At 43.3% G+C, this 16,136-nt stretch overlaps 1 protein-coding gene across 1 annotated transcript in view; it reads right to left on the bottom strand.

The window, feature by feature from the left end:
* Positions 1 to 16,136, bottom strand: part of sema4c (sema domain, immunoglobulin domain (Ig), transmembrane domain (TM) and short cytoplasmic domain, (semaphorin) 4C) — a 96,916-nt gene that overhangs the window by 39,397 nt on the left and 41,383 nt on the right. Inside the window, exon 3 of the mRNA XM_084360630.1 lies at positions 8,142 to 8,350. Within this exon, the coding sequence (XP_084216756.1) occupies positions 8,142 to 8,265 (124 nt within the window). The 5' untranslated portion in view covers positions 8,266 to 8,350. The remainder of the gene's footprint in view (positions 1 to 8,141; positions 8,351 to 16,136) is intronic.

Raw genomic sequence — 16,136 nt, 5'->3', positions numbered from 1 at the left:
ACACCGAATGAGAGGCAGAGACAGACAGACACAGAGGAGGGAGAGACGCTGCGCAGCGCCCACACAAACAGGCAGATATACACGAGCGCGCACAGAGCGTCGTCAGACCTTCATCTGAGCAGGTACCCCTCTTTGAAGGAAAAAAAACAATACAGCGCACACAAAGCCACACACACTCCCCCGTGGATGCTCAGGATTTGTCTGTTGAACAGACGACAAGTTCACAGGAGAGTCAGGTGTACGACAGAATGAGAGCATGGAGGAGGGAGATATTCGTGCTTTTACTAGCTAGATCGACAAAAAAGTCTTTTGTCAATTGTTTACTTTATCATAGATTATATGTTACTGCAAACTAATAGACTCATAGGAATATTAGATTGTGCTTGTATGTGACTGAATCCACATGAAACAAAGAATAATGGCATGCACATTGATGAATACATCATAAAAGTACATGTTTTTAAGCCGAATAATTATTTGTCTCAGCGTGGCTTAAACGTGTAAGCCCTTTTTTTTTGTTGCTTATGGTTCATTTGCATCTCCTCTGCTGATTTACCATCATTGTTTTCCCCCCCAAAAAAACAGTCTGAGCAAAAGCGCGATTGAACTCGACAGAATTTGGACGATGAGATGAAGGGATGGGAGGCTGGGAGGAGAGGAAGTGGTAAAAGTGGATTAACACAACAGCGGATCAAGTGAGCCCAGGGTTCTCGAAGGGGGGTGAAGGCAGCAGATGAAAGCAGGGGTGGGGGGGGGGTTTAACACAGCCAAGCTCGGTGGGGGGTCGCCATTGCAATCCACAACAAGCAGAACAAATCAAGAGCTGGTTGAGGGTTTTTTTCCATTCCAGCGTCATGGTTCAGCATGTATGACTGGTACAGCAGCTGGAGAGAGTTAGGCCTCTCTCGACAACTTTGTGGTGATGACACACAGACGCCCACAAAGGGAGATAGAGGGGAGCCTGTGAGGCTCAACGGGTGCAGCATGGCACTGCTACAGTTTGGCATTTGACTCACTGAATGTTTTATATGACTACAATTACAAGTATTTGATGATTCACAAGACCGGGAAATCTAGTTCCAATGAAAAGCCATTGAAACCAATCTTAATAACATCCTCACACTCCTCCTCACTTTGGATGTGTGTATGGAAGTCTGTCAAAAAGTCAGAGTGAAGTAGACCCATTCGCTGCTCAAACAATCTGCGGAGGCAAACACAGCTATGTGAGGTACAACATGTGGTCCAGTCCATTCACAAAGCTCAGAGAGCTACTTCCTTTCTCCATAAATGGTCTGTGCAGGAGTATCACATGGATATGTTGTAGTGGTTCATTCACACAACGTACTTTTAGTGTTTTCTGTTAATAACAAATGCTAAACTCAAACCCACATGTCAAGGCAGAACACTTCTGATGACATCAAATCAAGAACTAGATTAAATTATACAATAATTTACTCTATAAAATGACATTGAAAAATGCACAACAACGGCTATCACAAACTCTCCAGTTCACTACATTCGACAACCCAAATATGTTCAATTTACAACCAAATTATCCTCACATTTGAGATCCTCGAGCCAGTAAATGTTAAATGACCTCAACAGCTACTTGACTTTTCTTGCAGCACTGAATCAAACCAGCCTTTCCTCATCAGAAGCACTACATGTACCTTTTAAATTGACTGTACAAGCTGCTTATTAAGACACATAATTACTTTTAATGTCAGGTGCCGACCTCCAGTGGCCATAATAATCATCATAGCAGCAAAGGAGGAAGTCAGGTGACGGCATAAAGAGCGACAGAGTCTGCATAGGGAGGAGGAGAAAATAATGTGCCTAAAACATTTATGTTAAGTACATTAATTACATATAAATCTTCCATCTCATTCTATTCTAATTCTATTTCATTAATTCAGTGTAAAGTGTCACACTGAATGCAAAGTCCTTCTATCATGTTGAGTCATTGTGTACACATTAATTACATTACAGGAGACAGAATAACCAATTTGAAATGCATTATTATGTATAAAACATTTTAGGCAAAGTATTTACCTGAAGTAAAATGCTGTTACACATGTGATAAACCACAGATCAGCTGACATCACATGCAAATTAAAAAGTGATTTTACGTATACAATTGTTGTTTTCACACATGTGCCTCTGAATTTATCATGTGAAATGTCAGACACTCACATGATAACTTCCTTCGTCTGTGTGAAATGATCTCTTTTGTTTCAGGGATAAGAGAAGAATGGGCAGCAGTGATGTCGAATGTACTGTCAGTGATGGTAAACCAGTCTCTCAGTTCAACCACTGCACTCTCCCACAAGAAGGTGCTTTGGATAAGAGCAGCCTTCGAGTGGCATTTTCATTTTAATCCACATGCCCACTTGCCCACACGTCAGCCCTCACAAAGTCAGTATGACAACAGAGAGCACTTCGGGTCCTGACATCTGGTCGCAGCTGTTAATCTTCACTGACCAATCAGCGCAGGGTCAGGAGATGAGTGACACTCATAGCAGATAAAAAGCAGTGATGAATCTCTTTCCTCCGTCCCTCCCTCCTTCTCCCTCCATCTATCCTCCCAGTCACGCACAGCCTCTCTCTGCCTCCTCCTCTGCCTCGCACTCAACCACTCATTACTGTAATTGGAGGGTTCAGGGAGATATGGCGGAGAGGCAGAAAGGAGGGGAAAAAAGAGAGAAAGCGAGGGAGAGAGGTTTCTAGAGGTCAGAGGCCTGGCCCTTTTCACTCTCCCTCTGCTCGGTATGTTTTTTCTCTGCTACGTCTCTCATTCTGCCGTCCTTCTAAATCAAGATGCACGCATTTGCTTTGGCTTCTCTTGATGCAGGGCTCATTTGCAGCATCAAAGCGGGCTAGATTTTCAAACCAAATATCAAGTTTCTAAGGGCTCTATTTCCCCTCTCTTCACCTCCCTCTTTCTTTTCTTTCTTTCTTCCCTTCTTTGTGTAACCACAGCTGCTGTGTTTTGTCATAGTTTCGGCTTACTGGCCTCTGTCACTGGGCTGGGTTAAGGAGTGTATGTGTAGATGTGTGAGAAAAAAGAAGAGAAAAGGAAAAAGAAAAAGACAGAAAGGAGCAGGAGAGGACGGTGGTGTTATCAGCTGGAGGATTTTCTGTGGTCAGTAGAGTTTAAGGGCATGAATGCGGCTTAAAATAACATAATGGGTGCTCCAATTAGGTGTGGCCAATTCAGAAGGAAAGGACATGGACAAAGCAGTTCAGACACAGTGACCGATGGAAGAGGCACAGGTGAAAGGGAGAAAGCAAGGAAGAAAACTTAAACTAGTTTAAAGGAGTGGGCTGGTGACTTTCTATATTTTTGAAATTGTCAACAAATTCTATGAAAAGAAAAAAAAAAGAAAAATTCTCAGAGAGAGAGAGAGAGAGAGAGACAGAGAGAGAGAGACTTGAGACATATGTTGGCTTTTGAAAGGAGATATAACATGATATTCATCATACGGAAGTTGAAATTATAGTCTGACTGACATGACTGAGCCAGTTTGCTGACTTCTATGACTATATTCTACAGATGATACTGTTAAACCACATTTTACTATTCACAACTCAAACTGGCCACTGTTAAAGTTACATGCACTCATTGTATATTAAGCAGCATCGGCTGCAAAGCACAAACTTTTAGCTCTGGACTTCCCCCGGACTTTAGTCTTCTGACTCAAAATCCTCCCCAAGCCCAAATATGACAAAGTATGTTAGAAAAACTCTTAATCTAGGCATCCTTTGAATCAACCAACAGCAGCTAATCACATTGCACAAGCAGGAGGGAATGTTGTCTTTGCGGGACATACCAACAGACAGAAAAAAGCCGTTGGTTATCATATTCAGATAAAGAGGAACAGCATGTTGCTGTCCTTGAATAAGGACAGCAACATGCCAAACATGTGGGTCAAAACAGCCGGTTGTGGTTGAGGCTAGCCTTAATTTTTCTTTGGCTATAAGCTCTTAGCCAACATTAGCTATACCTCAGCTAATGTTAGCTAAGAGCTAGCATAGGTTATTTGAATGTTAACTTTGCAAACATTGCAACTTTGAACAGGCAGTGTGGTACATTTCTGAATTCTAGATTAGGTTGCCTCAATGCTGTCTTTTAACGTCAATAAACAGGAATAAACATTGTAACATATGAGCTGGATGGGAGGTCAGCTATCAAGTTAGGCTAATGCTGCTGCTCCTCTGAATTCTAAACAACTTGAAACACAAAGTTCAGGACTTGAACTTGAATTGAGACTTACGCTACTTATGAGATTCAGAACAATGACTTTGCCCCACGTCTTCATCCTACCAATGAGTAGTTCCTGTTGAGTCAGTGAAGCCTGATACATCTTATTTGTCTGCACCACAGACCTCCACTGTTGTCCAAAGACTAGTGTAAAAAAGCTTCAATGAGCCCTGGGTAACATGCTCCTTCATTAGGAGTTAAAAAAGGTATTTATAAGGTGTTTATTTTGAGTAAAACCCACATGCCTTGTCAAAATGCAATAAATACCCCAAGTGTGTATTAATCTAAATCTCAAAATAGTCCTCAACACACACACTATTTACTCCTCAATGAGTGACATTTGCTAAAAACTACTACTATTACTGGTGCCCAGCTGATTTAGACTTGGCTAAGACGCAATGGGCTTGGGGCTGAGTGCCACAGACAGGATAGGAAATGAAAAGTATTGAGAGCAAGACTGAAATATATTTGTCTGTTTTGGCCTCTTCATGCGATTTGTTGCCAACAAGACAACAATGGAGCAACATTAGCCTTTTCATTTCACATTAACTCAAATATTTATGGATGAGAAGACTTTTAGCAGAAAAAACCAATGGGAAATTTGCACAATATCACACAAATGTGAAATATAAAGCGCATAAAAGTGCAAATAAATCAAGATACATGCACTGTGTCAGTGATTAGAAAAGAAAAGTATGTAAATTTACAGCACTCATTAGCAGCTCAGCGGCGGCGATACATAATGTGTGGACATAAAGTGTCTCATTAGGAGCCAACAATGATTTTTTCCCCCCTCTATAAATGTGACGAGCGGCTGGTGAGGAATAACAAGAGCCCAAAATTCAAAATGTCAACATGTGACTTTTAAAAAAAGTAAAAGACAGAAGAAGAAGAGGTGGATTGATAGCGAAGGACACACACACACACACACACACACACACACACACACACACACACACACACACACACACACACACACACACACGGAGGATGTTTGTGTTTCTTCTTTTGCAACCTCATGTAAGCCTCATGTAATTGCCTGACGACGGTGGTGGTGCTGGTGTGTGTGTGTGCGTGTGTGTGTGTGTGTGGCTAAATATTATCTCTTCAACCATCGCTGCCCCACCAGAACCCACCCACCCAACTCTCTCTCTCTCTCTCTCTCTCTCGCTCTCTCTCTCTCTCTCACACACACACACACACACACTGCCCAGAGCTCCAAATCCCTCAGACTGCCAGCCTAAGCAGTACACACATTTACACACACATAAACAAAGGGGGATTAGATAGACAGACACACAGCTACACACACACACACACTCTCTCTACACAAACAGGTATAAACACACACACGCCCTCTGTGCCCCCGCATTTTCTCTCACTCTAGTTTTTCATTGCCTTTCTTCTTGTCTCTATCTTGCAAACTCCCACTGCATGCAAACATCAACTCGCTCACACACACACACACACACACACACACACACACACACACACACACACACACACACACACACACACACACACACACACACAGGTTAATATGGATGCTGTGTGTCTGTACAGGGAGATGCCTCAGTGTAAAATGAAGCACAGGGTGAGTGTCCTGCAGTGTGTGTGTGTGTGTGTGTGTGTGTGTGTGTGTGTGTTTTTCTTTCTCTATGTCGCTCTCTAGAGCTACTTTCTGTCCTTTTAAGGCAGTTAGTGACTGGCCTCTCTCCCCCAGCCTTTCTCTGTGTCTCTCTACCTGTCTCTCTCTTTTGCTTTCTTTCCATTATATAGCTCGACCCCCCCCACTCTCTCCTTTCTCCCCTCAAATCCCTCCCTCGCTACCTCTTTTCTGCAGCTTTGTTTTTCCATTCCATCTCTCCTATCTCCTCCTCAGCGCTGTAGCGAGAACCCATCCATATAAGTCATTTAACCCAGTATTGAGCCTGAAAATCTCATTTTTCTTTAACCGAGTGGAGGAATCTGTCAGCGGGTAAGATAATCCCGCTTGTTTCCAATGCAAATCAATTTGCGTCGAGAATCTCCCTGCGCTCAAGTGCCACACTCCAAGTATGACACGAGTGACGTGACGTGCCTTCTCCAACGATTCATGACAAGGCTTTCATTTCAAAGAGCTTCATTACATAAAAGTGCAGCGGCACTGGGAGCCGAGGGAGTTATCTTGTCTCTGCAGGCAGATTTATTTTTCAGAAAAATACTCAAAGTGGGATACTGTTTTGGGAGTGCATTTTCTTTCTGCTCCTTCCATATAAGAACACATGTTTGCAGCTGTCCCTGTTTGCCCTGTGTGGTGAGTCTTTACCACAAGTTTGTTCTGGCCAAAGTGCAGCAAATCTGGGCTGCTTTCAGCCAAACGACGGCTTTGTCACACTGGAGCATTTCACCAGAAAGTATTGACGCCCTATCGATTGTTTTTGTCCCCCTCACATCCCACCGCAACACCAGGGACGACTGTAGCACAGAGGGATAAGAGGAGGCAGGAGGGCTGTATGGGAAAGAAGGAGAAGGGGAGGGGTGGTTTGCGAGATAGCAGCATGAGAAAGCCGCTTTTGAAATATCCCCACACTCCACCACCACTGCAACCGCCACCGAGCGCCATTCTCCTCGAGAGCGGCTGAAATCGGAGCTCTTTGTGAAAACGCCATAAGAGCATTCCGGGTTCATACGATGAGCTGCAGCGTACAAAGCAAAAAAAAAGGGGAGGGGACGGATAATAGACAAAAAAGAAAGAGGAGGAGGAGAAGGGAAAGGAGAGGTAGATATGTGATGAAAGGTGGAATAGGTGGCACAGAGAGGTGAGAAAATATATTTTTTCCCATATTTTCCCCTCTCTTTATAGTATTTTCCTAATCCCCAGGAGAGAGAAAGCAGCACTTCCCCTTTGAGGGATTAAAAAAGACTATTTCTCAGCTTGCAACAATTGGCATTGTTCAGGGAAGAAAACTGGGCCTGGCTGCAGAGGAGGGCTGAGATAAAGAGTGCAAATACAGTTGAGCGCTAGGATTAGACTGATGTATTGTTTCACACAGGGTGGATGTCGGCCTCTTTACAGAATCAGAAATCATCCACCTCTGGTATAATGGAAAATCCTCCCTGATTGTTGTAATGGGACACATATTCGCCATCATTGGTTTTGTATGAGATGTCTGACCAGATTAATCACTTCAGGGCCAACTTGGAAGATCCTACCAACAGCTGTCAGCACATAAAATCCTTCTTATGGTCGAGCCTCAGTGGAGTTTGTCCCAGAAAAGTAAATCTGTGCAAATGTTTTGTGTCAAGATCAACTGTGGTGAACTCTGTCATGAATAACTTGCGTGTTGACCAATAGCAAGATGTCTTGATAGTGATGATCTTTGAGACAACAGACAGACAAAAAATGGAGGAAGCTGTACAGCAGTTGTGTTCATCATGTTCCTCCATTTCCCCGGCTCTGTCGGAGTATGCTATAAACTTCCTCAAAGACGAATAGCTTGAGACAGTTACTCAGATAGAAGTCGATGGTGTAATACATCTTTCAGATAAACCACGTCAACTAATTATCCTGCTTGTACGTAGCTAGCAGAGTAATATAACGGGAGGTTTGTGTGAGGATATCAGCTGGCAAAAAACATTGCTAGCAACCTGAGCTAACGGTACAAATGTAGTTTTAATTGATGGGTGGGGTTAGCTATTTGCCCCAGATCACATTTGATTGGATAATTGTACTGTGCCTCTGAGTTCAGGATGATAATCAATAATGTTTTGACAGGAAAAGAAAAGATAAAACTTGGAAAGTGTTTCAGGAATTCTTCCAGTCTGGATTTGACTGGAAAGTTTCAGAGCCCCCTGAGGCCGAACTCCTCTATCAGCTGTTATCACATTTCTCACTCACCCTGGTATCGAACTGTCTTGCGTGGGACTGGGTTCCAGTTGAGACCCAGCGACTTCTCCCATCCAACCAGAAACACCAGGAGCAAGACCTTGGTCCCACCCATGGCTCTGATGTCAGCGCCCATTCGTTGGAGCTGGCGTTGAGTGATGGATCGAGGGATCAATCAGCTGATGAGAGGGACTCAAGAGAGCAGCTCGGCTCCTGGCTGCCTGCCGAGGGGAAAGAAAAAAAACACATCAGCTGGAAGCAGCAATTCACTTCTCTTATTGGCCTCGGTTGTTTATCAGAAACAATTTTTGTCACAACAGTATCTACAACTCGCACATTTTTCAAAAAGGCCACACAAAACGATTCACACGTTCAAGCTGCAGCGAAAGATAAATCTCCCTCTTTGAAAACATGTAGTGTATAATTGAACATGTTCATCGAAATCCACAATAATGTAAAACAGAAATGAGTTATGCAAATCATTAAAGCCAACAAGGACATAGCTACAATCAGTGTATGTGTCTCTGTGTGTGTGTGTGTGTGTGTGTGTGTGTGTGTGTCTGCCAACAAAAACAAATCAAACATTTTAATGACTTTTGGCCAGGGGGGGTTATGCAGGGAAGTTCTCCCTGTCCCTCCCTCACTCTGAGCGATAATCCTACTATCGCCACTCAAAAAGCTCAGAAACAGCTTATCGCCGCACTCTTGTCAAGCCAATTCAGCAGCAGTATATTAAACTGGGGCTGAGTTATCAAAGTTAATTGGCGCTGGCAACGCATCAAACGCCAACGTGTTGGGAAATGAATGTCGAGGCAAGGACAATCCAATAGCACTGTGTTGTAAATGAATTGGTTTATACCTAATGAACATGTCAAGTGTGCGGCTACAGAGCGGCATTACAGGCCAATAACAGCACAGCATGATTGACTTGTTACGGGGCTGCAGGTGAGACTGATGAAGGGGGATTTCACATTAAAATAATACTATCACACACAATGACACTTTGTCAAGTTTGTTTGTGTATGCATGTGAGTACCTGCCAGCCCTTAAACCCTCATTTTATGATATAGAGTCATTTCTTATGAACTCAGTGACACAATTAGTGGCGTATGTGTGTGAAACCCACTCCGATTCAAGATGAAACATGTCATTTATTAAGGGTAAATCAAGCAGGGACAGCCTTGGATCAATACATGTCTTTTTCATTAGTAGAGTGTTTAAGTGTGAAAATAACTTTTTTTTTTCTTTTAGTGTTGGAGTGCTGTCATCGGTGGATTCATTGCAGCCACCTGTGCTGACAAAGCTCTCCGATCAATGATGCCAAGTGGGAGATAACAAGTCTAAGAGAGAAATTACATATTCTGCCTGTTCCTCTACAAAACTGCAAGGCGATGGTCGTATTTGTTGGAAAAACTTGACTGATTTATTGGTCAAATAAATTAAAAACCACACATTCTCCCCAGTGGTGTCTCGCCATGCAGATGGTTTTATTTGTCGAAGTATAGTGAGATAGCTGTCTCTGGGATTTCTGCTGCTATGGCTATGCTGCGGCACAAAAACTTTCATTTGTGTAGCTTACAGCTGTAAGTTTCAACAGCAACGTCCATAAATTGTCTCTGATGCTAAAGGCCTTAGTACACCAGGTTGTACAACATGTCATTTGACAGCGTGTTAAAGGGGCAATATGTAAGAAATTAAGTTGAAAACTATTACTATTTACTCTGATGTGCTCCCCCATTTGTTTTGCGTGAATTCGACAGGTTGCCAGTTCTGACATACTGCACATTTAAGGCAAAAGTGTTCGTACCTATTTCAAATGACCACATGCAAAAAGCTGATCCCTGATCTTCATGTGTCTTTGGCCTGTCGCTGTGAACAGTGTGTGTGATAATCTGATTGTCTGTTTTTGAAAAATTGCCTGATTATACGACTGAGAATCGGTTTCTGACACGATCTGAGAAGCACTTCGTTCGTATCGTACTAAGACTTTAAGGATAATTGATAAAACGTTCTGTCCCCTCTTCTCATTGGTGTTGTGGTAGAAAGTACTTCCGATGAAAAAGCGCTTCACAGTATGGTGTTCCTATAGAAACTGTCTGTAAAAGAGTTACTGTTACATTCAAAGGTCATTTTTAAATGCTGAGATTACCAAAAGCACATTACTGTTAACTTCCTATTGTAGCCTATTCAAACGTCAGCAGAAGTCTCAGAGACGGATACGTCAGCAACAAAACAACAAAACTATCTGCAAGGGAGTGGGGACGTGAACAAAGACCCTAACCCTAAGTAACTTTTGGTGAACTGACCCCCTATTACACCCACTGCATCTCCCACGAACCACAATCTAAACCAAGTCTGATCACCCTAATACTTAATGAATTACTGAACTGAAAGACGGGTCTTTCTTAACGTTGGTATTCTTATGACACACCCTCATAAGAATTGAAATACAAAGACGCACACACACATACAGACAGTGTTGCATATCAGCAAGCGAAATGGCGCCTCATTGTAGAGGGGAATCAATGACTTTTAAACAGGCACAAAATGTCAAACTAACCCGACACAAAGACAGAAAATACGTCTGTATATGAAACACATTTTATCTTGAAGTCCCACACGTGAATATTAAACTCCAGAGCTGGCAAAAAGCATTTGGCAGATTGGCAGGGGAGGTAATTGAGATTTGGAGATGTGTGTGTGTGTTTGTGTGCCCACGTCCAATCAATGTGACTGTTATTGATTACTTTTTGAGAGGAAAATAAGAAGAGGCTGAAAGAAGAAAAAATCAAATACCCCCGCCACCCTCCACCCCAGATCAGATCATGGCTACGTGCTGTTAAATGAGCGTGCTTAAACGCTGGGTTTCGGTGAAAGCTCCTCGAGCCTCGCAGTGCTGACTACCAGCTTTATTGGATCGATGCTGGAGGCCTCGCCGGCCAACGCTTGAGTGAGCCGAGATTGAGATTGAGATGGACGGAGCGAGGGAGGGAGCGAGGGATGAAGAGCCGACAGGATGAGAGAAAAGGAGGGAGAGTTATGGAGAGAGAAAAAGAAGCTTGTCTGAAGACGTTGCAGAAGGCTCCTATCTCTTCTCTTCTCATTCACACTTCTATCTCTGTGCTGAGAGGTAACCAAGTGAAGTGGGCATCCTGAAGGCCAGATTAAGTGACGAGCCAGCGCGTAAACACGAGAAGGAGACGGAGATTCAAGGCTTCTGCCTGAGAAATAGCTTTAAAATCTTGACCGTACATCTCACTGTCGTTTACACGTCCTCTTTCTTCTGTTTGCTGCCTCTTTTCTTTCATTCCATCGTCCTCTCTCCCAATCCAACAGCAGAACTGTTTTGTCACTAATAACATTGCCAAAGTGTTGTGCTCAATGTTGATTTTCAAATCCAGGAAACAGTGTTTCATAGCCCTAGTAAACTATCATCAGTATGGAAGAGACAGAGATATTAAAATGCTTCCTTTTCACCCAGCGCATGCTCGGACAGATAATTGCATCCCCCTTCGGCCGTAACAGGAAAAAGCCGGTGTGGACAAAGGTGACCTGCAAGGAGGGGCCACGTGACAGTGGCCCACTTTTCAGTTTACTTGTAAGCTTGACTACTTGTATTGTAAAGCCGGATTTGTAGCTAAAGCAACGGGTTAATGGCAGTGCCTTTATAGATAGCTGCTTTCAGCATCAGATTTCACCCGCTGATAGCACCACTACAACATCAGATGGATGAATAGTACAGGATCAGGTTCTATTGCTATTGAAAAGATTGCTTTGATATCCTAAATTACTTCTCAATTTCTTTTTCACGGTTATATAATCACAGAATCCTTGAATGTGAGTGTCTTTTACACAATAAAAGACGAGCTCTGTTCACAATGTGTGGCTGGGGAAATATTAGATGATGAATAAAGAATGGCTCAATGCCACTGTAGTAAAACAACAACACATATAATTTTACATATTGAATTCCCACTGAGATGACTCCATTTTTACATAAAAAAACAACAACTCAGAAAACAACTGTCAAACCCACTGCCGGTGTGGTCCATGTAGTAGCTGTGGAAGCACGTAATAATTTACTTATCTGTTTAATACTACATGTACGCTAAGGTAATCACTTTACACAGATAATTTACTTATTCACTTATTTACATAATAAGTAAGTCAACTTTCTGTGAACTGCTTCCAACACTGCCCTATGGACCACACTGGCAGCAGATCTGAGTTTTTAAATCTTAAAATGGACCCAGTGGGAATCTAATATGTAAAAACATGTTTATTTTTGTTTTACAATTTACAATGGCACTGAGCCGTTCTTTATTCATTATCTAATACTTACCCTGTAGCAACACTATATTGAAAAATGGCATGAAAAGGCAAAAGCACTCATTAAGCAGAATGACCTGTGTTACACTTTATGTTTACTACATTCTTATTTTGACACGTATACATACGCGTGGTATAAATCTCCCATTTATTTGATAAAAACGTGTCATATTTTAAGATAGACATGTTTTGTTGGCTTAAATAAAATCTTAATATAGCTACGTAACTATCTCCTCTTCACCTACTGTAGCTTAAAATGGAAGCAGTCAAGTGAAATGCAGGTACTTCAGGAGCGTACTTACAGCCCACCTCCAGCCACTTCTTCCTGTCTAACGGTCAAGGTCCTCAAACAGAGAACAGCTTGAATAAAGTGACTTTGAGCACAAAATTAAGCTATTTGGCAAAAAACATCGCCGGAGAGGAATATGAGATATCATAAAAATAGCAAAATTCACTGGAGGGGGGCTTTAAGTACAATACTTGAGTAAATGAACCACATTTCACCACCTTTTTATAATACAGCGTTGTACTAATAAAGCTCACACAGCCAATAGAGGCTAGCTGGCAGTAATCATGCTAGCAGATTACCTTGCTACCAGTCGTCCTAGCTTTGACAGCATGTCGCTGCACAAACCATTTAAAAAGCATCAAAGACAGTCGTCAGTTCAGTTCGACTCATTTAGCTGCTTTATCGGCACGTAGCAGAGAGACTCCATACGGCGCCAGTGTAGGAAATCAAGCCATTCGCCGCGGAGCAGTAACTCAACTAAGCACAAATTAGCTAGCTGCAGTCTTGTTTTCTATCACTGTTGTCGACGACTTCTCTTCGCTTGACACCGCGCCGCTGTTAAAACCGCGCACTGAATCTTCAAGTCACATCCGCGGGGAACTTGATGAACGCAGAGGGAGGCGGCTGGAGTCGGCCTGTGATGTATTTTTCTCCTACTTTCTGTCTTATGATCCCTCGTTGTGTCGTAAGACGCCAAACTCAGCCGCGCTCTCCCCCCCCCGGTTGACCAAATTAACTCGCCTGCTCCGTCTCTCACCACGGCCTCTTTAAGGTCCTGCGGTGTCACATAACTCTGCAGGCGGTATCAAATCATCTTCTAGCTGCTGGTGTTTTTGTTGAGCCTGGTTTAGCTAATGAGCTGAGACACGGCAGCCTAATAATATCAGTCAGCACTCCACAATGGAGAGCTCATTAAAACATACAGAGAAATAGGCCACATGTTCTGATTAGGTTTGCTCAGCTCCGGTGTGTGACTTGTATGTGCATGTGTGTGCGTGTGTGTGTTGTGCCTGAATGTATGCTTGGGTGTGTTTCTTGTCAGCGTGTGCTTGGAGGTAAGACGAGTCCCTGTGGGGAGAAGCAGAGCGGGGTCGTTTCTTCGAAGTGAGCGGATGTCGGGGGAAAAAAGGGAAGCGAAGAACGTTTCCAGCCCCCATCCGTCTGTCCTCCTTTCTTCACCGCTGTGTGTCTGTGTTTTCCGTTGTCCTCTTCCTGCCCTTCATTTCCCCCACTTCTCCCTTCCTGGCAGCCCTTTCCGACCTACATACACACAGCACACACTGACCTCTGTTGCAGTCCCAGCTGACTGCTAGGCCTTCCAGGCATTGTTTGACTTTTCACCCTGACCTCTGACCCCTTTGTGGGTTACAGAGAGCCAGGGTGAATCACACAGCGCCCTCCACTCCGACCGTCACACAGGGACAGACTTAATGTCCATTAACCCGTGACTGCCCCTACACACACACACACGCACACACACTTACGGACGGATGGACTAAAGGACAGCTCCCACCCTTCATCTCCCCTCTCGCCTCCCTGCAAAACAAACACAGCGGCTACCGTCAGCTCTCTTCCTTCCTTCCTTCCTTCCTTCCTGTAAAACCCCTGTCCCCTCCCCTCTCCCTCCACTTTTTAGTGCTCCGGGGGGCGTTTAAAAAACACACAAATACGCACAAGTGCAAACTCTCTCTTACACACACACACAGGCTGTTTCACCTTAATAGAACAAACTGGATCAAACGATTTCACACCTCGTGGACGGAGGTTTTTAGAGCGGCTCCGGGACATTTAAGCCACGTTCCCCCTCACTTTGAAATCATTAAAGGGTGGAGCTGGAGCAGCACCAGCCGCACAGAGGGTTGGACGTGCGTGTGTTTCTGAGGCTGCTGGTTTTCAACATTGGACTAATTGGAAAATTAAAAAGAAGGTCTGTCCTGACAAATTAGGGAAAACCTCTGACACCACGAGAGCATTAGGGGACACTGTAAGTTACTAATGTATTCAAATCAAGACGCTAGAATGGATTATTATTGGAATATATCACTATTCAAATATCTCGACACTATTGGATTGATTGCTATGACATTTTTAAGAGAAATTCAGGCTAACATGCATCTTAGCGTTGTCATTATGAGCATGTTAGCACGCTGATGTTAGCATTTAGCCCACAGGACAGCCTCACAGAGCTGCTAGCATGGTTTTAGCCTCTTGCTTGTAAAACACGTGAGACACTCTGTCGGTGTGGAAAGACGATTTAACCCTGCATACCAACACTACCAAGGTTTGTGGGAGTCTATTTTCAACCCTTTCTCCTGCTATGCTGCCGATTTGTAATTTCTCTCCTGATTTCAGATCGATACAAATTCATTTTTCAGTTTCTGTGTGGGTCGTGGTACCTGGCAACCCAACCCAGAGGCAGAAGTATGCTTGCCAATGCGACCCCTCCTGCTTGTCCCCAAGCCCTCCACTCAGCTCAGTTTGCTGCTGAAAATGGATGAAACAGATCCCAAGACAAAGAAATCCAAATTTCACTCAACTGACGGATATGTCAACTTGTTGCACTGTGTCCACATTCATATTCAGACTCAGTCAACTCAGTGGAGTGGACATCTGGACCCGGCTATGCGAGACCTTCCCCTTTATTGACACTTGCCTCCAGTTTCACCTGCACATCTCGCCTCCACCCAGTAGTCCTGCATAATTTGCTCCTCTCTCTTCCTCTTCTTCCTGATGGTCTTCCTGGCACTGATTTTGATTTTTGATCACTTCTTTGTAGAGTTTGTATATTTTTTTAAATTCGTTTTAAGTTAAGAGTCATTTTACTTTCACATCCTTGTGTTTATTACATTTAACTGTGGTGCAGGGTTATCTAGAGGCCATTTTCCAATACCTGAGAAAATCTTTCTCTTTTTCACAGCGTTATTGTTGGCAGGTATGAACTTGGTTCCCATACAAATAAACCTGTTTCAAGAACTGAGTGTCAGTATCTTGTAACAACACAGAATAAAACAGCACACTGCCCGAGAATACAGAAACACAAAAGTCCATGCTTCTTGGAGACAGATTCAAATTATTTCACTGCACTGCCTGATTTCTTTTCACTTGTTTTAGAAAAAAAACAAGAAATGCTGCTTAGCTTGATGGTATTTTACGACCTGTGACAACTGTGGACTCTCCGTCGCACTGGCAGTAGATGTCTCCGAAAAAGAAAAATGGGTCTTACACAAGGAACAGTTTGATTGGTGGCACAGGTCACCTATTTGAACTTTACTTTTTGAGACGGCTCCGAAAGATAAATTGCTCAAAACACGATCTTTTCCCACACAGAGAGATTCGCTGCCAAATGGTAATTTGCGACCAGAGTTCACCTTCTTTCATCTTTGTGATTC

Source organism: Pagrus pagrus (assembly GCF_965226575.1).
Source record: "Pagrus pagrus genome assembly, chromosome: 8".
Taxonomy (NCBI): Eukaryota; Metazoa; Chordata; class Actinopteri; order Spariformes; family Sparidae; genus Pagrus; species Pagrus pagrus.
The sequence above is the reverse complement of the archived record's forward strand: the minus strand, read 5'-3'. Positions and strand labels throughout refer to the sequence as shown.